The sequence below is a fragment of the Triplophysa dalaica genome, chromosome 2 (assembly GCF_015846415.1).
Source record: "Triplophysa dalaica isolate WHDGS20190420 chromosome 2, ASM1584641v1, whole genome shotgun sequence".
Classification (NCBI taxonomy): Eukaryota; Metazoa; Chordata; class Actinopteri; order Cypriniformes; family Nemacheilidae; genus Triplophysa; species Triplophysa dalaica.
This window is the reverse complement of record NC_079543.1, coordinates 17,053,260-17,074,101: the sequence shown is the minus strand read 5'-3', so window position 1 is coordinate 17,074,101 and position 20,842 is coordinate 17,053,260. Positions and strand designations below refer to the sequence as shown.

At 37.5% G+C, this 20,842-nt stretch overlaps 3 protein-coding genes across 5 annotated transcripts; 2 read left to right on the top strand and 1 right to left on the bottom strand.

Moving 5' to 3' along the window:
- Nucleotides 1-10: 10 nt before the first annotated feature.
- Nucleotides 11-9,130, top strand: arhgef38 (Rho guanine nucleotide exchange factor (GEF) 38). 3 transcript variants are annotated; one of them, XM_056764027.1, is made up of 15 exons: nucleotides 11-97; nucleotides 406-847; nucleotides 3,440-3,624; nucleotides 3,713-3,830; nucleotides 3,919-4,066; nucleotides 4,169-4,186; nucleotides 4,897-5,096; nucleotides 5,243-5,376; nucleotides 5,462-5,566; nucleotides 5,674-5,796; nucleotides 5,920-6,231; nucleotides 6,634-6,765; nucleotides 6,880-7,081; nucleotides 8,145-8,371; nucleotides 8,643-9,130. In XM_056764027.1, the coding sequence occupies exons 2-15, from the start codon at nucleotides 622-624 to the stop codon at nucleotides 8,823-8,825; spliced, it is 2,313 nt and encodes a 770-aa protein (XP_056620005.1). In that variant the 5' UTR covers nucleotides 11-97; nucleotides 406-621; the 3' UTR covers nucleotides 8,826-9,130. The 3 variants fall into 3 exon arrangements, with proteins under 3 accessions (XP_056620005.1, XP_056619988.1, XP_056619997.1); XM_056764010.1 differs by having other exon boundaries at nucleotides 37-97; nucleotides 403-847; XM_056764019.1 differs by lacking the exon at nucleotides 11-97 and having other exon boundaries at nucleotides 256-847.
- A 102-nt stretch (nucleotides 9,131-9,232) lies between these two features.
- ints12 (integrator complex subunit 12) lies at nucleotides 9,233-11,828 on the bottom strand. Its single transcript, XM_056764164.1, has 6 exons — nucleotides 11,283-11,828; nucleotides 11,050-11,205; nucleotides 10,757-10,941; nucleotides 10,371-10,530; nucleotides 10,130-10,282; nucleotides 9,233-10,042 (listed from the first exon to the last, which is right to left on the bottom strand). Exons 1-6 carry the CDS (start codon nucleotides 11,436-11,438, stop codon nucleotides 9,437-9,439), a joined length of 1,416 nt encoding a protein of 471 aa, XP_056620142.1. The 5' UTR covers nucleotides 11,439-11,828; the 3' UTR covers nucleotides 9,233-9,436.
- A 636-nt stretch (nucleotides 11,829-12,464) lies between these two features.
- On the top strand, nucleotides 12,465-19,847 carry g3bp2a (G3BP stress granule assembly factor 2a). The gene is made up of 13 exons (XM_056764159.1): nucleotides 12,465-12,870; nucleotides 13,285-13,401; nucleotides 13,484-13,565; nucleotides 13,650-13,823; nucleotides 14,188-14,278; nucleotides 14,439-14,541; nucleotides 16,093-16,279; nucleotides 16,634-16,735; nucleotides 16,914-17,016; nucleotides 17,168-17,227; nucleotides 17,344-17,469; nucleotides 17,580-17,698; nucleotides 17,795-19,847. The coding sequence occupies exons 2-13, from the start codon at nucleotides 13,307-13,309 to the stop codon at nucleotides 18,071-18,073; spliced, it is 1,521 nt and encodes a 506-aa protein (XP_056620137.1). The 5' UTR covers nucleotides 12,465-12,870; nucleotides 13,285-13,306; the 3' UTR covers nucleotides 18,074-19,847.
- The last annotated feature ends 995 nt before the right edge of the window (nucleotides 19,848-20,842 follow it).

The following is a 20,842-nucleotide window of genomic DNA, read 5'->3' as shown; positions in this document are numbered from 1 at the left end:
CTTGTGTAATATTAACTTTGCTCCCACCTAAAATGAGTTTCAGTAATCTTTAGGGATTGAATGATTTCGAACAAAATTCTGACAAACAACATTTAAGGTATGCATGAATAAAACATTTTTATACATTCAACATACAAATTTCTGTGTATGAACCAAGTTATCTTTGGTGTGAAGTTTTTGCTTCTCTTCTGTAAGTGTTGGTCTGCTTACTCTGGTTATTTGTCATATTCTACATGTCCGACAGGTATGCAAATCTGTTTTGCAGTTTCAAAGTAACTCTGCAAGACGTTCGACAGACTAAATCAAATGAGCTTTCCCACCTCTCTCTGCCTTAGAGGAGATCAGCCTCTAAAAAGACTCTCAAAAGACCAATCTATCTTTTCTTTCTAACTCTTCCCTTAGAAGTAATGAGAAAGAGGTGTGGCTTCAGCTCTCCTGAGTCAGGTATACCCGGAAACAGAAGAGGGGGAGGGTTTACCTGCATGGTGTTGGTGCACACAGCCATAGAAGCAACACTGCACCTGTTCCTCTTCCCAGACTCTCCCCTTTCTCTCTCTCTCCCTCTTTCTCTCTCACTTGTACTCCAGACAGCATATCAAAAGGGATCAGAAAGGGGTCAACATGGATCCCAACCAGGCCATTGGGATTGAAAGAGACTTTGGAAAGGGAGACAAGAAAGAAAAGGATAAAACCATTAAAAGAAGAAATAGACCTTTTCTAAGATACCTGGAGAGGAGGAGGACAGATACCATTGTGGATGATAGTGATTGTAAAGGTGACATCAACATCGGGACTTTGGTGAGAAGGACCCAATCTGACAAAACAGAGTACAGTGCTAAACTTAAAGGTAATTTATTACATTCCAGGCAGGTAACTTTTTTGCCTTATTTGAATGAACTTGCGATAGGTAATTTTGTAGTAAAGTCTTGAAGCCAAGGACAAAAGGCCGTCATCTCAGATTCCATTAGATCTTTGTCCGGAGTTAAACAGAAGAGAAGAGCATATGTGCGTACTGATGCTAAGCACCTGTTGCGTTGTTACAGTACAGAAAGGGCTCTATTCCCAGTGGACTGATGTCACATATGCAAACTGAACCTCGGTCACTGCTGAACATGGTAGTGGAACATTTGTAAACAACCTCAGTCTCAATGTCTATGTTGTTTACTTTATCAGGAAGTTTCTAAATCTAAGAATCATTTTCAAATTTGGTTTGTTGTTTCTGCACTGCCATCGTCACTTGCATTGTCATTACATTTCTGATTTAATGGATGAGAATAACAAATGAGACTATATTATATAATATATGGAAGATATAATAGTATGTATTCATGCGTTTATTTATATTCACTGAATAAATGAATGTCATGACAGTCTGTATTCAGAATGTCATCACAATCACAATTTGACAGTGACATCAGCTGTTCCGGTAGCTAGTTTATCTAGTTTAACTACCTGCACTCAACAGGGAATGAAGCCTGTCAGGCCGGCCGAGTCATGAGGCAATGTCATAGCTATGAAGACAGTCTTGTCGCACAAGCTTCTTAGCAAGCTTTGAGTTTTACAAAATACAAACTGAGTGGTTGTTTCATTTGGATACTTCGTGATTACTCCAACAAACAAACAAACCATGTCATGTGTTCAGTGATGTATTTGAATGTCACACACGCAGCATATTGTTTTGGTGTATGTCAGCATTTTTACAGCATTGTACAGCATCTCATTGTAGTTGTAGAAGCATAAGCGATCTGCCTCTAGAATTGCACCCTGTTTAAAGAACATTTTTTGATATTTTAGTTGTTAAATGAACTATTCTAAGCCATGAATTCATTTTATATATATATATTTACATTTGCTCAAGGATGCTTAAATCTATTTATTCTTACTGCATAGTAGTGTATGCCATTGATAACCATCTGTCATATGACACAGCAAAGAGGACTTTTCAAATACAGTTTTGAGAAAAAGGAATTGCTTATAAAACACAGTTGTGTTCTGGCTTAACCAGACATCAAGTCAATACTTAAACAATGAAAAAGAATATTGTTTAAGTTAGTATGAAAGTGTGGTAGAAACTTGCATGTTATCCATGTAAGCCTTTCGGATACTGTACTTGTACGTCTGTCCAAGTGGAATAAGTCCAAAGCAAACACTTGATCACATGAGACATGAGGTCTTTCTAGGCACTTGCAGGTCTGGTTTCACTTGTGTTTGCGTGCGTGTGTGAGATATAAAATTTTTGCATCATGTGTGTTTACATTGTGTTGTTGAATCGAACCAGGTAGGGTGGGTGACTTATTCTCTGAATCCTTGATAGGCTAATAATTATTGATACAACACAAAGGTACTGGAGCTATATCAACATTGACAGAACACAGACACACATTACAGAGCTATACATCAGTCGTGTAATGTTTTCCTGCGGAAATGCGATCTGTTCTGAGTGGCCGGTTTACAATGAAGTCTTCTGACAGGCTCTGTGTTTTCTATTCATGGGAATATCCTGCCAGTGAAAGTTGGCCAAGATGCAGGTTCACCAGATTCAGATATTCATTTATTACTGATGAAAGATGCTAAGATGACTTTATGGTGATTCAATTGCTTCCCTTGACAGTCATGAATGAAGTATTTTGTTCCAGCTATGAGTATATTACCGGGATTATTACAGCAGACATTATGTGATTCAATGTGAATGAGAGTGAAACACAACTCCTCCATTGTGTCAGAAGCTTTGCTCCAAAAAGATGTGCTCCTCAAATTATATTTGTGCATTGTATGCAATATTTCAAAGTTAAGAAGTCACAGTTTCTGAAGGTCTCGGGTTTCTTGGCTGGTTACAATTTCAAACTTAAAATGTATGTTTTAAGAAGCACTGCATTCCAAAATTATTCACAATACAGTACATATAAATGCTTTGCAAAATTATTAGAATAGAATCGAAAGATCTGTCTGTGTGAACATTAAGGTGCATCTTTCAGAATGTAGTTATGGTTGTGTTTAGGTAGCTACAGAAGACGTTCACGGGCTATGCAGCATTACATCACTGTGTTGAAAAGTAATATGACACTTGGCCCCACCTTTGCCTGTAGCCTCTCTCTCTGAAAGGAGGAAGTGGTACATGCAGGTGATCAGGAAACAAAAAATCATCTCACTTCCCAAAGCACATGCCTGCTTTGTTTGTAGTCTGGTAGCAGCCAGATATACGGTGTCATCTTTTATCTGTTTGGTTTAGAGATATATTTTTAATTTATGACACATTACAAGGATACAACTGAAAAGACTCTTGTTGTTGTTATGTGTGTAATTATTCAGCCGTGAACCTGCAATTATAAATATGATATGAAAAATATTCTATGGGTCAGAATTTTTTATGTGTTTGTATATTTTACAGATATTTTCTTATCAATCTAATTAAGTACAATTATTTTTTCGGCCACTTTAGAAAAAATGTCCCCCCATGATCTCTCATCACCTACCTCTCCGAACATGGATCCAGAGGAGATCCGGCACAGGAGGATGATAAAGCGGTCAAAGGTCATCGAAGAGCTGGTTAGGACAGAAGCTGATCATCAGAAGGACTTGGATCTCTGCATAAGAGAGGTTCTGCTTCCTCTTAGAGAAGCTCAGGCATGTTCACTGTTTCATTAAAGAATATATTTATATGATTATTCGATTTATGCAAACTTTGATTTTTAATGGGCTCCGATTTCTGTAGGTGGTGGACGTGGATCGACTATTCACCAACTTTGAGTCTGTGTGTGATGTTTCGGCTGAGCTGCTTCACAGCCTGCAACTAGCCATAGCTGAACCTGACCCTGAAACACAACTCATTGGTAACTTTTAAACACATATAACGCATCCATATATTTCTTAACAAGTATTAGCTTAATAAACCAATAATTTAAATTCTGGCTATTTTAGGAGAAGTGTTTATTCAGGCCAAATCTGTCTTGGAGGATGTGTACAAAATTTACTGCTATCATCACGACGAGGCTAATTCTTTACTCAACTCTTACGAAGGACAGGAGGACATCCAGCAACATTTTAGGAGATGTATATCAGCACTCAAGTAACTTTGATAAAACGCATTCATTTGAAAGACTACAAAAATATTATAATTAAATGTTATAACATTATTGTATATGATATTTTGTTGTCTTTCTCCTCACAGGCAAATATATGATCAAGAGTAAGTACCAGTTTTATGACTTAAACAAAATAACACAACCCAGTGAAACAAGGATTTATTTAGACATTCTTTACAAAGGTTTATCGAGGGCATCATGACTGAGGCATGCAACAATTTTTTTGCTTATTATTAGATATTGTATATACAGAAACGTTTTCATTTAAGCTGTAAACGGTATGTAGAATTAAAGGGATCGTTCACCCAAAAATAAAGATACTCTCATCATTTACTCAACTTTGAGTTGTTCCAAATCTGCATAAATTTCTTTGTTCTAATGAACACAGAGAAGGATATTTGGAAGAATGCTTATGACCAAACAGTTCTTGGACCCCATTAACTACCATCGTAGGAAAATTACTCCATCAAATAATTTGTTCTATTGAAAACAAAATAAGATATTTTGAAGAAAGTACGAAACCAAACAGTTCTGGGGCACTTTTGACTATACCATTTCATTTTATCCTACTACTGTTTAGTTACAAATATTCGTCCAAATATCTTTCTCTGTGTTCAACCAAACAAATGTATACAGGTTTGGAAAGTTATTCAGGACAGAATGTTCATGTTTGGGTGGACTATCCTTTTAGACCCATGACTTTGGCATTAATAGTGTCATGATTGTCTAGGACAGGAACATATGACACATATGTGAATATGTACCTAGGTGAAAAAGTGTCTAAATAAGTCTATTTATTCATGTTATTTTGTAGAGGAAAGCCTAATTTGCTTGATATGGGCTCTCTGCTCATTAAACCAGTGCAGCGTATCATGAAATACCCTCTGCTATTGGCTGAATTGTGGAATTCCACACCAACTGACCACCCTGACAACAAGCCCTTACAAGAAGCGCTGACCACTACAAAGATAATAAACATCAACATTAATGAGTTCAAGAGGAGGAAAGACATTGGTAAGAATTCTAATACATTGTGTACATACAGCAGTAAATATTCTAGTATAGTATTCACGCTGATATTACTGAAAAACGGCATCAAACTTATTCAAAAATTAAATTAAATGAGCCTCATGAACTAGATTAAACTTGTTTTATTTCAGTGTTGAAGTACAAGAGGTCTGATGATGAAACCTCACTGATGGGCAAACTCAATAAATTCAACATTCACTCAATCAGGAAAAAATCTGACCGGCTAACAAGCTATTTCAAGATTCTGACCGGTGTTGAGCCACAGGTACTGTATATAAAAACAAGACAACTATAATAATCATATGTCTTAAAAGGTAATGTAGAATTTTTTTATGTCTTTCCCTTCACAGGTGAGAGACGAAGGGTTTGACAGGGAAGAAAAGATTTTCCGTAGCCTTGAGAAAGCTGTGAGACAGCTAGTCAAAAACCTCAACTGTTACTTACTCTTCACTCAGGTATAAACACCAATAGTCAAATGTGACTTCCTTTACCTCTTTTTTTTGGAGACGTGAAAAAGTCCAGGTCATACATTCTCTCTTTTGTATTTCTCTTTATATTGTAGGAAATGATATCCATTGCAATGCAGAACACACAGGACCTGGAAGCTATATTGAAGGATCCCGACAAGATAGACACAAATGGCTTTCATGTAAAGAAAAATGGCAATGACCCATACAAAAAATTTGTAAGTAGGGTTTACTCTGCTACAGAGAATTTATTCAATGTTTCTATTGTAAATGTAAATGCATGTATTTGAAAAAAACTGTTCATTTAGTATTCAAAAGATTTGTATGGTTTTGTGTTTCAGAAAGATAATATGGAGCTCCGGGTTTTGGCTCCACTCTCCACTCTCCTGGGGATGTTTGCCTCACCACAGAAGCTCATTCAGAAGCGTTATGATAAACTGTTGGATTATTGCAGCCAACTGGATTCCCGGTCCTCTAAGGAGGAACAGGGCCTGGCCAAAAAAGACTATGAGGCCCTCAATGCCCAACTTCTTGAGGAGCTGCGATTCTTCAACCAAGCTGTTAGGACAGTCCTCACCAACTGCTTGATTTTTATAGCGAAATTTATAAGAGAGCTGATGGATGAAGCCCAACCACCCGTCCAACATTTACCGGTGAGATTAAGCAAGTGTAAATGAATGATGCGCTATGAAAAACGAATGGGAAAATTGTTTTGTAGAGTTTTGTTCAAGGCAACTGACAGAGCATTTGTTTCCGAGATGGTCAGGGTCAAGTGTCTTGCTCAAGGGCGAAAAGGTGATTTAAGAACTTATTATCAGGTTACTCCTGAATCCAAACCTGCAACCACTGTATTACCAAAAGCCATTACCCTTTTGTATTCCTAGTAAAAATGATCTTGTATAGTTTCCCAGAAAACCTGAAAAGTTCCCAATCCTTGCATGACTAAATTTTTGTTAAATAACACCTGAAAGATCAGATGAGCCACAAAAATACAGCCACAAGCATGCAAATACATATAAAGCACTGTGTAATTGCTGTTTAATGTGTTTTGGTAGGTTCCCTTGTCAAACTTAAGTGAAGTCCAAAATTCTATTATGGAGGAGCTAAGCAACCTAACTTTTGTCCATGAAAATTCCCAAAAGCTGATGGAACGCAAAGTGAGCTTTGAGAAGCGAGACAGGAAAATAGTAAGTTGCTTTATACATCATAAGTATGTCATTGATTTACCTACATTGCCATTAAGGTCCCAGCTAATAAGAAGAATCTGTTTAAAGTGCTTAAATGTCTGACAACTCTCACAGGCCCCAGAGATCCCCAGACAAACAGAGGAACACAGAGGCCGGCTCCTGGAGGAGTATGTGGTGGATCGACTATACCAGCTGAAGCGTAACTGCAATGCCTGTCAAGAACAAGACATCAGCCTGCTAGAGGGAGAGCTTGTTGCTGTGTTGGAAGAGAAAGACCCTATGGGCAGCAGTAGTCGCTGGCTAGTAGATACTGGATGTAAGCATGTTTTAATCTTTGTTTTTGTATTCAAATACCATAACATTAATTTATGAAGATGAGATAATAAAGAAAAAATCCTAAATCTAAGAACAGGGATGTTTTTTGTTCCATTTTTACACTGTCTGGTTAACATCAAGCAGATGTATCAAGTTGAATCATGCAGAACTGACATTTTCCTAGATTTACAGTATTGACTCTATAATAATATTTCACAGCATAACACAATATATTGTCTTAGAAATGGTCGAAATATGTTGTTTAGCACTTCTCATATTATTGCTTCCCTAAAATGAATCCCTTTATTGTTTTCCTTACTGTTTTATGAACCTTTGGGTAAAAGCTAAATTCCTGAATGCAAATGTAATATTAACTAAAGCATTATCAAGTCATGAAAATCTTCTATTTGTCCTATCTAAGGTAGCTCTCCATGACCTTACAGCGAATCGTAATAAAATCCCTTATGGACTTTCTTTCATCGCACATCTTTCAAGTAGCCTCTCATTAACTCCACAGAGACTGTTGCTTCACAACAGAACCAACGTTCTGTTTGTAACTAAGTATGCCAGGTGACTTATTGTCTCTATTAACTACAGGTGAAGATATTTGAACACTGTAGGCCTACTATGACTATATACCACAAGTAGGCCTAATATATTTTATAGACCATTTCAGCAGCAACAGCATAAATGTTATGTGACCCAAACTTACAGTAAAATAATTAACTGTTTAGTATTTTTTAATGAATTTAATACAACTGATGTACAATAAAATAAATATTAAATGAAATATATAATAAATTGTTATATTATAATCAAACACAGTTAATTTCAGCATGTGCGTCAGATGAAACCGTCTATTATTTAGCCTATTACCTCGCCCACTTTGTGGAATCCTTAGAACGATTATCTTTATCTATTATTTTTTTCATAGATTTAGTGAAAGCTGATACTGAGACAACGCTTTTCTGTTTGCACTTAGCTTTCATTCTTGTGCTCTTCTTACGTTACTCGTGCTGCTGCTGATAATGACATATTTGTGTGCGTGTGTGTGCACTGTGCAGGTACGCAGGGCTATGTGTACTCTTCATTCCTAAAAGCCTACAACCCCCAGCGGGAGGTGACCGAGAGAACGGATGACTTTGACAACTTGAGTCTGTTCGTGTCAGGCAGCAGGAGCAGCAGAAGCAGTAGTATGCGTAGCTTCAATCAGTATAGCACTTCAGACAGCAACGTTACGTCCCCTTCTACTGAACCACTGGACGAGCAGAACACCTCTGAGGACAACCACGTAAGGCACACAAATATGACGTTTTATGTTTGCGTGTTTAGCAAAACATAATTATGTATTTATATGGGACGTACAGGTGCGCAAAAGTTCAGATTTTGACATACGAAATTTCAACTTGTTTGTAAATGACTAATGATGACTACTTCACAGTAAGAACATTTAATAAAGAAAGAAATTGGGTTAATTTAGAGTTCATAATGTTACTGTACTGTACATGGATATACAGCGCCACCTACTGATCATGTCAGACTAACTTTACTTTAATTTTCAGTTCTATGCAGTTTACTCTTTCAAGGCACGCTGTGACCAAGAGCTCACACTTGAAGAGAACCAGCACGTACGTATTCTTCAGTTTTCAGACCTCGGCGGCAACAAAGACTGGTGGCTTGCTGAAGCTAACGGACAGAGAGGCTACGTTCCTGCAAACTACCTTGGAAAAATGTCATACGCCTAAAGTCAATCTTATTTGCTTATTTTTATGTCAATATTAATGTTATTAAAATAAAGACTGTATTTTAAATTAAATATAGACGATATTTAAACTTAATTATGAAGGTCAACTCAGAACAGATTTTTGCACTACATTATTTAATGCTACCAACAGTGTTTGCCTAAACTATGGTCATTATTACTGAGACCTTGTTATTAATCAGAAAATATATTTTGTAAAAAGAGATGAGAATCACTAATTATTGTATATAGTTATAATAATATATAAAAGATTATGTTATAAATGAATAAAATATTCACAATCATGTAGTTGACCTTTGTCTATTTGCTTGTGCATTGTTACATTTTTTAAGGATTTGATATTTAGAACCTTAAGTTGCTTTAAGTAAAGCAAAAAGCTGGTAAAAAAATCTGACATTTCTAAAAAAGGAAGTTATTTATTGAAACGTTTCATAAAAATGGAGCAGCTTGTTTTCAGTATGTGGCTGGCTTTGAAATAAAATGAGGCACAACTTTAAACCGAACCATTGAGAAGACCAGTAACATTTACATTCAAGTATATGACTTCACATACAGGATTTGTTTTCTCTTAAACGTAATCTTCCATTTCCCCACTCATTTCTTCATTTTTTTCTGTGCTGCTTTTTTCTTGACCATTTGCAGACGTTTCATAGCATTGAGCTGAGACTCCTGTGAGGTGGGTGCTTTTCCATCAGCTGAGGCTTTTGCCCCATTGTTGTTGTTGTTACTACTGCTAGAACTATTGCCCCCATTGCCTCCTCCATTGCTTCCTGAGCCACTGTTACCTCCAAGACTGCTAGACGGTGCTGCCCCAGGTGATAAAGATCCAGTCACCGTCATTTTCCCTAAACTGTCTCCACTCGACGAGCGGCTCAACACCTGTTTGCCAAGTGTGAGAGGAGGGGGTGGTTTAATGGGCACCGTGCTGGAGCCATTGTTCCCATTACCAGTTCCACCACCACCACTACCTGTCGGTTTGGTTGCCAGACCTGGTTTAACATTTGCCAATGCAGAGAGTCCCACAGCTTTAGAGCCTGAGGGAGGTGGGGTAGATTTACTACCACCCTGTTGACTGGTACCTAACTTGGTACTGGAGGGTCCGACATTAGAGGTCTTGGTAAAGGCGGCCCATCCTGTCAGGCCCCCGCTTGGTGGCAAAGACGTGTTGCTGCTAGAAGAGTTTCCTGATACTGCAGATGTCTAATGGAAAAATGTAACATCATGTATTACTATATAGATTTTATAACAATTCTGAAATATATCTTCACTGCTTGTGAATATACTCACTTTCACCTCTGTTCTCTTAAAGGCCTGGAATGAACCCGCCGTTTCAGGTTTGGGCTTCAGCTCAGCCTTTTTCACTAGTGGATCTTTCAACATAGGTACCGCTGTTGCCAAAGGAGGGGCCGGTTTCTGTGGTGGTTTCTGGGTCTTTTGAGCCTGAGACATTAAAAAAAAACGAATAAGTGTACATCATATCACGTAGGAAGTTAAGTGAAGCGCATTTAAAAATCACTTAACAACTCACCATTCGCTTCATTTGTCTTGTGCATCGAGCACAGTACCACACTAGTCGTGGATCGTTGACATCCTTGTCAGTAGCCTGAGGTTTGTGACACTCCTGATGATATAAATTATGACATTCTTGACACTCAACAAGTTGATTTCCAGATGTGACGGTCATTTGTCTGAGACGAAATAAAGAAAAAAGCTGGATGAATTTTGCATTTACATAAGTTAACGGTCATTGTTGTTGATGTATGTTGAATCCATCAAATGAAGTTTATCACACTTAAAGGTACATTTAACCGTGTAAATGTCTTGATCAAGATCATAATGGTGATAGCTGATGGCTTAGACACTTTTGGGACCTGAACCAGCCCCTGCTGTAAGCTGTGTCACATCATCACTCACCGACAAACCACACAAGCAAGGCCCATTTCCATGGCAAAGTCATCAGCATTGGTTTCATCATTGTCTGGGAAATCTGGTAATGGAACATCCTTAGTTTGAAAAGCAACAGGGGAGGAATGGCTGTCTTGTCTGTCAATACGGGGTTTTTTAGCCGGCTCTGCTCCATCCCCAGGTTCAACCCTAACCTACATAGATCATGTAAACTTTAATTAGTGGTTTACTAAAACATTTCCATTTTTGTTATTTACAAAACAACAAATCTTACAAATAAGCAGCAATTTCTTGATACCCACCTTTTCCAAGGACCTTTTCTCTACCTCTTTCTTGGTCTTCTCTGAGGGGCCTGACTTACTGCTGCTGCTGGCGATAGATGATGAAGATGAACTTGAGGAGGACTTGGAGTCTTGTTTGGTCATTTTTGGTAACGACACCTTGTTTACTTCAGTTTCCTAATAAACGGAAAGCAAGTTAAAATGAAACGCACCTACCATGTATTTAAATAAATTAATAATAAAAAACTGATCACCTTTAGTGATGTTCTGTAGACGGAATCGCTGCCCCTGGATAAAGACTCGTCCAGGAGGGCCTTCAGTTTCTCTGCTGAGTCTTTGCTTTTGGAGTGAAGGTATCCCAGTCCTTTTAGAAAGATAGGGTCCAGTTCTAGACTTACTGTTCCAGCCATTTGGTTAGCGCCTAGTAGAGTTATATGATTTATAACAAGAGCACGACTAACTCTATGTATTAACTGTGACAATATAATCTAATGCATTTCTATCGCTTAATGTCTAGTCTTGCTAAGCTAGCTAAGTCACTTGAGCTGACTCACTATTTAAAGCTTTGTCGATAATATAAAACGTACTTATACAGTGAAAAATCGCTCCCTTATAACAATTAACACTGATCATAAAGCAGATACTATTCTGGTGCTTGAATCGGACTGACTGACCAGCCCAGAAACAAACTAAACGAAACAACAATTGAGATGACAGAGGGGGCGGGGCTTAGAGGCAGGAACGCAGTCCAAAATTAGTCAAATGCTATACATGTAAACTTTACCATCTTCTCCCGTTTGTACCCGTTTTCAATGAATAATTCGATTTCAATAACGTTTTTCCCACTGTGTTTTTTCTATTGTAAATAATTGTAATACGGCACGTGCACGTGAAATAAAGCACGTGCACAGTTTTGTCACGTGACAACCGACACCTTTCTCAACGTTACAGACGCTTCGCACGCCAATCACAAGGGTTACTAGCTAACAAAAATATGTACTGCGTGCGTATTTCTGTTGATATGTATGGCGCCTATCTAACAATAATTATAATACCACATATTTATTTCACAGTAATATGCAATAGACAAAAGAACAAAGAGGGACATAAACTTTCAAGTGTCACTGGAGAACTAGGATCTTTGAGCCGTCCAGCGCCCCCTGGAGGAAACGTTTGCATAATGTTTAGACGCTAGCGTCTTATATTTCTTTCCGATGTGTTTCCAATAAATAATTCCGACGGAAGCATGTTTCGGCAGTCAGATCCCGCTTTATAGAAGCTACACTTTTAAAATAAACATTAAATTCTGATAGTTTAGAAATATCAGTGTGTATTTTGTACCTATCATAATAAAATACGTATTATTGCCTTTATATAAATTAGTTGGACATAGTCGTACATTAATAAATGTAACACCAGGAAATGTTTCCGTACAATTGTATGTCCTCATTGAACGTATCAGCGCGTGAGGTCTAATAATGAACCCAAGAAATCCATGATCTTATAAATAACACATACGAGACATATTTTTTCCACTTTAGCCGTAAATCGTGTCGATTATTACGTTGTTTACAACGATCGGAATAATGCGTTGAAGCGACGTCATAATTATGTTATAGAGTGTAAGAAACTGATTGGCTGGTTTAGTGTGACGGGGGTTCTTGTCCCAGTTCGCAGGGGTTAGACAATAAGAATCTAAACAGCAGCATTCCCAATAATAACACAGGATAGATGGAATATATCGCACTGTGATTTCAAGCAGCGGACGCTGACGCAGTTATTTCTGAGACAAATCATTCTTGTTTGTTTAATCACATAAATCATAGACCACAGAAGAAAGAGGTAAGTGATTAAAATGTATACATCCTGATCTATGTCAGTTTTGTATCGTTAGTATCTAAAGCACATTTAAATGAATACATTTTAAAACATACATGTATATATCATTGTATATATCATACGTTTGATTTTGATATTAAAAATAGTTAGAGGGTAAATAGGATGTACAAAAAGCAGTTTCTTCGTCATGTTTTTTTTGATGCACTGCACACACGCAGCACTCTTTTTGATCATCATCATAATACACCAAACCAGATATATTTAACACCTTCTCGGAGCGTTTAGGAAAATGGCTACATCTATACCACTTTAGTTTTTAAAAATAGCTAGGAACGTCAGTTTTCATTTTTAAGCATTGGATTTTTATGTGTTCTCTAACTGTGACCATTGTTATTATCTTTTGTTGAATTTCTTCAGAGTTTCTGACTTTACTAAAGAAATGGTGATGGAGAAGCCTAGTCCCCTGCTGGTAGGGCGGGAGTTTGTGAGACAATATTACACACTGCTCAATAAAGCACCAGACTTTCTGCATAGGTATACTTCGGAACAGTTCTTCATATTTAATGACTAACGTTACTTGGACAACTGTTTAAAAACTTTTTTGCTCTTGATTCAGATTTTATGGACGAAACTCATCATATGTCCATGGTGGACTGGATTCGAATGGACAGCTCTCAGAGGCAGTCTATGGGCAAGCGGTAAGTCTTGATGTTTCTTATGTGTTTATGTAAAACCTGTAACCTATAATGATAACCAGCAGCATCTCTTTTCCTTTTCTATAGGAGATACATAAGAAGGTGATGTCTCTACAGTTCAGTGAGTGTCACACAAAAATCCGGCACGTTGATGCCCATGCCTCTCTAAATGATGGTGTGGTTGTCCAGGTGATGGGAGAACTTTCCAATAATGGACAACCTATGCGGAAGTTCCTACAAACATTTGTGCTGGCCCCAGAGGTATGAACGATGACTATATACATATGCATCCATGTACATTATGTGCTATGTACGTATCTTCAAGATGTGCCTTTAAAATCACTTTTTATAGGCATGAATAGAACATGAAACCACTAATACTTAGAAAAATGTTAGTCCATATCAAGGTGAAAACATTGGTAGTGAAAGCAGAATGGTAGAACAACAGTGTAAAATAAAATTCCAAGATTTATAAGTTACCCAGCAATACAAATTACCAGTCCACAGTGCTATGAATTTACAACAAACTTGATATGTTTTGTTCTTTGATTACGCTGGGAATGTCTGCAAGTCATGTGAATTTTACTTGACCATTTTCTTTATCGTTGTCTTTATATTTGTCTAGGGTTCTGTGGCAAATAAGTTTTATGTTCACAATGACATCTTCCGTTATGAGGATGAGGTTTTTGGGGACTCCGAGGCTGAACTTGAAGAAGGTCAGTTGATTATTATATGTATGCTGTTCGTACCTTATATCGTAACAGTATAAGGGATGCCACCATATAGTACAATGTTATTTATTATTAGCATTTTATTTCATTGTTAGTTGTGAAGAACTGCTGCTTAAGGTCTTCTCTTTGTATTCCACCTGGACAGAATCAGAAGAAGAAATAAATGAGCAGGAAGACAGGCAACCATCCCCTGAACCCCTCCAGGACAGTCAAAGTATAACAAACTTCTATGAACCCCATCCTGTGAGGTAATCTACATACAGTATCAACCATTTAAACTAGGCTATGAAAACTACAGCATGGCATATATATTTTTTGTTCAAATTTAGAAGCCAGTTGCTTTCTTAAAAATGGAAAGTGGTAAGGTAAGCTGTGTTGCAAACCGCCCCCTATTTCTGCGATAGACTGATTTCACGCTGCTGCCATTTTGAAATCGAAAGTGAGGCGAAGGTTGGAAGAAAATCGGAAAGACAGATAGACTGCAATGGTTTGGACAACCAACCTGGAGTTATTAAACAATATATATACTTGCAATATGAGCATAGGATGCATGTCAAACAAGCTGTTTGACTTGACCCCTTAAGCCGCACCATCGCATATAAGTGAATGTTTAAACTGCCATAAGCGAGTTTCATTCGCGCTCGCATACAGCCAATCTAACATTGTTTTTAAACGCATCATTTGTTTTTTCATGTCACAGACTTCCGATGGTAGTCCAAACCATCTGTCCTTCATTTTTTTCGCAACGCGGAGTGAAAATTAGTCATCAGAGTACAGTGGTCACACATTTAACCCACAATCCACTCTTTAATTTTGAGTGTACATCCAATCTACACTTGCTAACTCACTATTGCCCGATGAGAGATGGTCACATGACTGGAGTAATCTTGAGCACACTGACAGGAAGCACAAACTTGTGTTAGTTCTTGTTGACTGTTTATTACTTCATAAACATAAATACATGTTTTGAATAAGTGTGATAGACCATGGGGTTGTATTTTTCTTATTTTTAAATACACTAAATGTTTTATTAAATGTGGTTTACTCCGTTGTTTTTGTTCTCTCTATTATTAGAAGTGTCCAAAATTGCTTTCTCTTTCGTTTAGTTCTTCCCTATATAGTTGGCTCATGTCATGTGGTATATAGAGTATAATGAAGTGTGGGTTCAGAGAGCAATTTCAGACACAGTAGGGCAGATAACTTCTTTGTGATGTGGCCTTCTAGTCCAAAGCTTGGGTTAAAGGGATATTTCACTAGCAAAACTAAATTTCCCCATGTTTTACTCACCCTCAAGGCATCCTGACTGAATATGACTTTCTTCATGAAGAATAATGCAGTTGGAGTTATAACACCACGTATCATTATACTTCGAAGCGTTAGAATGGGAGTGAACGGGCGTCGTCTTTTTGAAGCTCCAAAAAGTGCAAAGAGACGTGTTGAGCAGTTCTTTGATCGATGGATGCACTTTTTGGAGCCTGAAAAAGTCGACGACCATTTATTCTTATTCTACCGCTTCGAAGTAAAATGATGCGTAGCATTGTAACTTTGACTGCATTATTCTTCAAGAAGAAAGCCATATTCAGTCAGGATGTAAAACATGGGGAATTTTTATTTACCCCGTGAAATATCCCTTTAAACTTCTGCACTACCTAGTTTTAGTTCGTTGTAAAAGAACTATATAGATATTTAATTTCAATGGTTAATCTGTATGGTGTATCTCTCTACAGCCTTTTTTAAAAAGGTCTTTGCTCCGTTTAAATTACTGCACTTTTAGTAATGGTGACTTTACTCACCTTCAGCTGTAGCAATGGTGTGGAAGAAGCACACGAGGAGCCAGGCATGGAGCTGGACTCTGAAGTTTCACAGGAACCCAAGCCTGAGGAGCTGAAGACCAAGGATGAGGAGAAAGATCTTGAGGAGTTTGAGGAGAAGGCACCATCACCAGTTCCGGTAGCATCCCCACCTAACATACAGGAGCCACCTAAGGTATATACATTTTGACATTTCTACACAATAACCTTTTTTTACATTATAATCTAAAGACCTTAAGCGAAATTGAAGAATAAACAGGTGATGTCATTTTGGACAAAATGTGCCTCATTTGACAATTCCAGTCACGTATAGCTGCTAGGCTGGTTTCGCAGTGCTCATGTGAGCTGCGTGTTAGCAGCACATATTTTTTCAGTGCGGATTTTAACAGGTTAAAGTTTTCACACCTCATATGTGAGCTATGCATGCTCGCAGAGCTGAAACATTAAAGCAGCAATATAAAAACCAGACACCAATATGTCTAATATTTTAAATTTCTGTATGGGACATATTTGTGATTTATCATTTCAGACTTTCTCTTGGGCGTCTGTGACCAGCAAAAATTTGCCCCTAAGTGGGTCTGTTCCAGCCTCTGGAAGTTCACCCCTAGTTGTTAAAGCACCAAACTTGCAGGTAAATACACTACATGAATTAATGTTTTTAGATTTTTGTTACACTCTTTTTCTTCTCTCTTACACTCTTTGTGAGCATCTTTAATACTGAAGGTGGATCTGTAGATCTTTCTGGACATGTTTTTTTTTATTGCTTATTGTGGCCCAAGTGATTCATATTTCATTTTACTGCTCTTCAGCCCAGACTTGAGGCCAAGACTGATGCATCATCAGCTTCCATCCGCCCTCGTGATCAACGTATCCGTGACAGACCATTTGTAAACTTAAGAGGGCCTAGATCTGGTATTAATAAACCTTTCTTGACTTTCAAGTAGTTCAGTTATTAAAACGTTGTTTGAAATTAATTGTCGTCACCATTAAGTCCTGTCTTATTTATGGTCTATACAATGTTTTGGATGATCTCTATGTTTTTGTTCATCACATGCAACATTAGACGGCATATCATCTTCGGAATCTCAAACTGGAAAACCGCATTTCAGCTTTGTAAATAAAGGTAAGCTGCAAGTATCCTTTGGCTGTTTGTTTATAGTAATCCATCTTATTAGCTGCTATTGACTAACACAGAGTGATTGGTGTCATGGTTGATTATTTGTGGTGTATGGTCTTCAGGGAAAGCAGATGAGTCGAGTGAAATTGATGGGAGAAGACTTGTCCGGTATCCAGACAGTCATCAGCTGTTTGTTGGAAATCTTCCTCATGATATTGATGAGAGTGAACTTAAAGACTTCTTCATGAGTAAGTTTTGCATATTTTTAAGGGTGATTCTGGCCTGTTTTAACCTATCTACCGTATTCTATTCAATGTATGATGTAAAATGTGTCTTGTTCATTGTCTCCCCTATTAAGCATTTGGAAATGTTGTTGAGTTACGAATCAACACCAAAGGTACTGGAGGAAAGATACCCAACTTTGGCTTTGTTGTCTTTGATGATTCAGAACCGGTGCAAAGAATTTTGGGGGCCAAAGTAAACAATAATTTATTTCTTTAAATGTAAGACATTAAGGACATTTCTGTGCTGTTGACTGACCCTCCTGTCCTCTTTCCCTTTATTTGTGCTCAGCCGATCATGTTCCGCGGCGAGGTGCGTCTCAATGTGGAGGAGAAAAAGACGAGGGCCATGCGTGAACGAGAAACTCGTGGAGGGGGAGAAGATCGTAGGGACACAAGGCGTATTGATCGTGGCCCTGGAGGAGCACGTGGCATTGCTGGAAGTGGTATGATGCGAGACCGTGATGGCAGAGGCCCACCCTCGCGAGGTGGCGCTGTACCTAAACCAGGCGTGGGCACTGGCAGAGGCACTGGTCTTAGTGAGGGCCGTTTTAATGCTCCGCGGCGTTGAGAGTAGCACCCCCTGTAGTCTGGAAATAGTACAATGTTTGTTTATTACTATACAGAGAAGTCAATGTAAAAATCTGTATGCATTGTACTTCTTTTTTTGTGGGGGGTTTACCTTTTTTTGGTATTTGGAATGTCAGCTGTTTCACCTGAAGCAGATTAACATCTTGAGAAACCTAATAGCTCAATATACCCATTAACTTTTTAAATTTTACTGCAGCTCATCTGCTCTGTAATCATCAAATAGTAACAATTACAAAAATTTGGAGGATTTATGTCGGTTAGATTTAGTTTTCACAGTTTAAAGTTTAACCTCGCTCTGAGACATTTTTGTACTAGATTTACTTTCCAGTTGCTGTTGTTGTAAATTGTGCAGACTGAAAGATGGCCTTTAAGAATATATTTGTACGATTTTTTTTGTAGACTTACGAGAAATAAGGAAGAGATTACAAAAGCAGTTAGAAGCTAACAATGTTTCAACTGACTTCTAAGTATTTGGAATCATACAGAAACTGTTTTTGGAAAGTGGAAAGACATTGACCACTCATTTTGATTTGATATATTTTTAACAAACATATTTCTTTGTTCCTGTTCTACCTGATGTACTCTGCCAATGGATAAGTGTAAGAAGCAGTAGTTGAATAATTGTAAAGTTTTCATGTTTTTGTTTTACAGAATATTTTTTCTTAAAAGTCAGAGTCACTTTGCCAACATTAAGATTCATCCCTATTATCTTATTTTTGTTTTATGATGTGGATTTCAGTTTGAACTTTTATGAGAAATTGACAGTGCCATACAGATTGCAGGGAAACTTTGCTGATGTTTGTTTGTTCTGCATTGTCTTTGTGAGTGTTTTTTTAACACTTTTTCTGTTTTTGGTTAGAAAAGAACATTGCCAAAATGTTTGTTATAAGTCGTTTTCTGGACAGGAATGGGATTTAATTGTTGTTAAGTGCTATTTGAACTGACTTTAGTGAAATTTTACACCCGCCTCCTTGACACAAAAAAAATCTCCGGGGTTATTGTAAAGGAAATGTGAATTGGAGAAACCATTATTGCAGTGGGCACTGATTTCATTTTGCAGTCTAATACTTGCACTGATTTTGTAATTTTTGCGCTATTTTTTTATGTTTTATGTCTTCCATGTAGGGTAGATTGCATATATTAGATATTTGCAATATTTCTTGGACAATCCTCATCAGGGACATTGCACTTGTTTTAGTTTCTTTTCCATTTTTGAAGGCCTGCTCTGTTCTACAAAAATTTTGGTTGCAGGGGCACTTGGACAATTCAAAAGAGTATGCCAGCATGTCCCACCTGAGACTTCTTTCCCCCATCTTTTCTGCTTAGTGGTTGTTTTGAGTTTTGGACCTGGATCTTAAAAATAACTGTGTAAATAAATGCCACAATGGCCTTTCTATTTAGACTTTACAGCACTTCAAACAGCCAAATACTTTGAAAGACAAATAGAGCATTACATGCTGTACAGACAGGTCATATAACTGTGCTTTCAATTCTGAAAATATGCAGATTGTACGGTACTCATATCATTTGTTCATATCATTTAAACAAATCCTCTTTGAATTAATTCATCTTTAAATGCTACTGTAAAATATTTCAGTTGGTTTTCATCCAGTTATTAGGAGGTTTTAAGATGTTATGTAGTTTTCTATTTAAGTGGACAAAGAAAATAAGCGTTTTTGTACTGTTGTTGTATTTTTATTTCAGCTTTGAATGTATTAAGACATGACACAATAAAATGAAAATTGTGCATTTAATTCCTGAGTTTAATATATTTCTGGTATTGGAAAAATGTAATCTATTTTCTTATTTGGTAGCAAAACAATGTTGCCTACATAACAATAATCTTTAACAGTTTTTAATGGAATTAATAAATAAATGTTAACAACGAAAACTTCAGGTGAAAAATATCAACAAGCACTTCTTGCGCAATTATAAACACAATCTTTAGTAAAGTACACAATCTTTATTTTGTAAACTGACACGTAATGAAAATGTGACAGATTACTGCCAACTGGCGAAAAGATGCATTATTTGAAATCATGTTAACACAGTATAGCCAGTAGATGTCTGCACTTTTCTATGCAGTCACCTGCTGCACTGAAAATCTAAACAAATTTGGCATGTTGATATTTAGATGTTATCTAACATTTTTTGTCAGTTTACTTTTTATCAGTAAATTGTTGCAGTTTTTCCATAGGTCCGGGGATGAAAACCTTTCAGCCAAATTCTCTTTTTTTAAATAAAATGGAAGTTCTTTAAGGCAACAGAATCACGCGGAGTCCTAAAGGGGACCGATTTCGAGACGGGACCGGACTGTTGACTGTCGACAGTGCCGAGAACTTTTATTAGTTTCATTTATGACATTTTGCTAGCACGAGTAGGACCACCATTTGAAAAGTTCAAAGGCCAGGGCGGAGAAAAGCGCGTAGGAGAACAGCGACTGTGTAGCTTAAAGTTGTTTCGCTGAATTTGGCTTTTTTGTAATCGATTTTCAAAATACAACAAATTAACATGTTTCGATGTAGTAAAAACATTGTGTGTCTTATGGGGTAAACATACAACATACGGGCTCCCATATTTAGGGATAACTGAATCGTGGGTCTAGGCATAAAACACATTTTGCTGTATAAGGGGCTGTGTCCACCAAGGCGTTTACGCCTGCGGACGGCGTGTTTTTTCAGTTGTTTTCAACGGTAATCTCACGATTTTTAAAAAGATTTTATTTTTCGCTCAGCGGTGGTGCCATGCG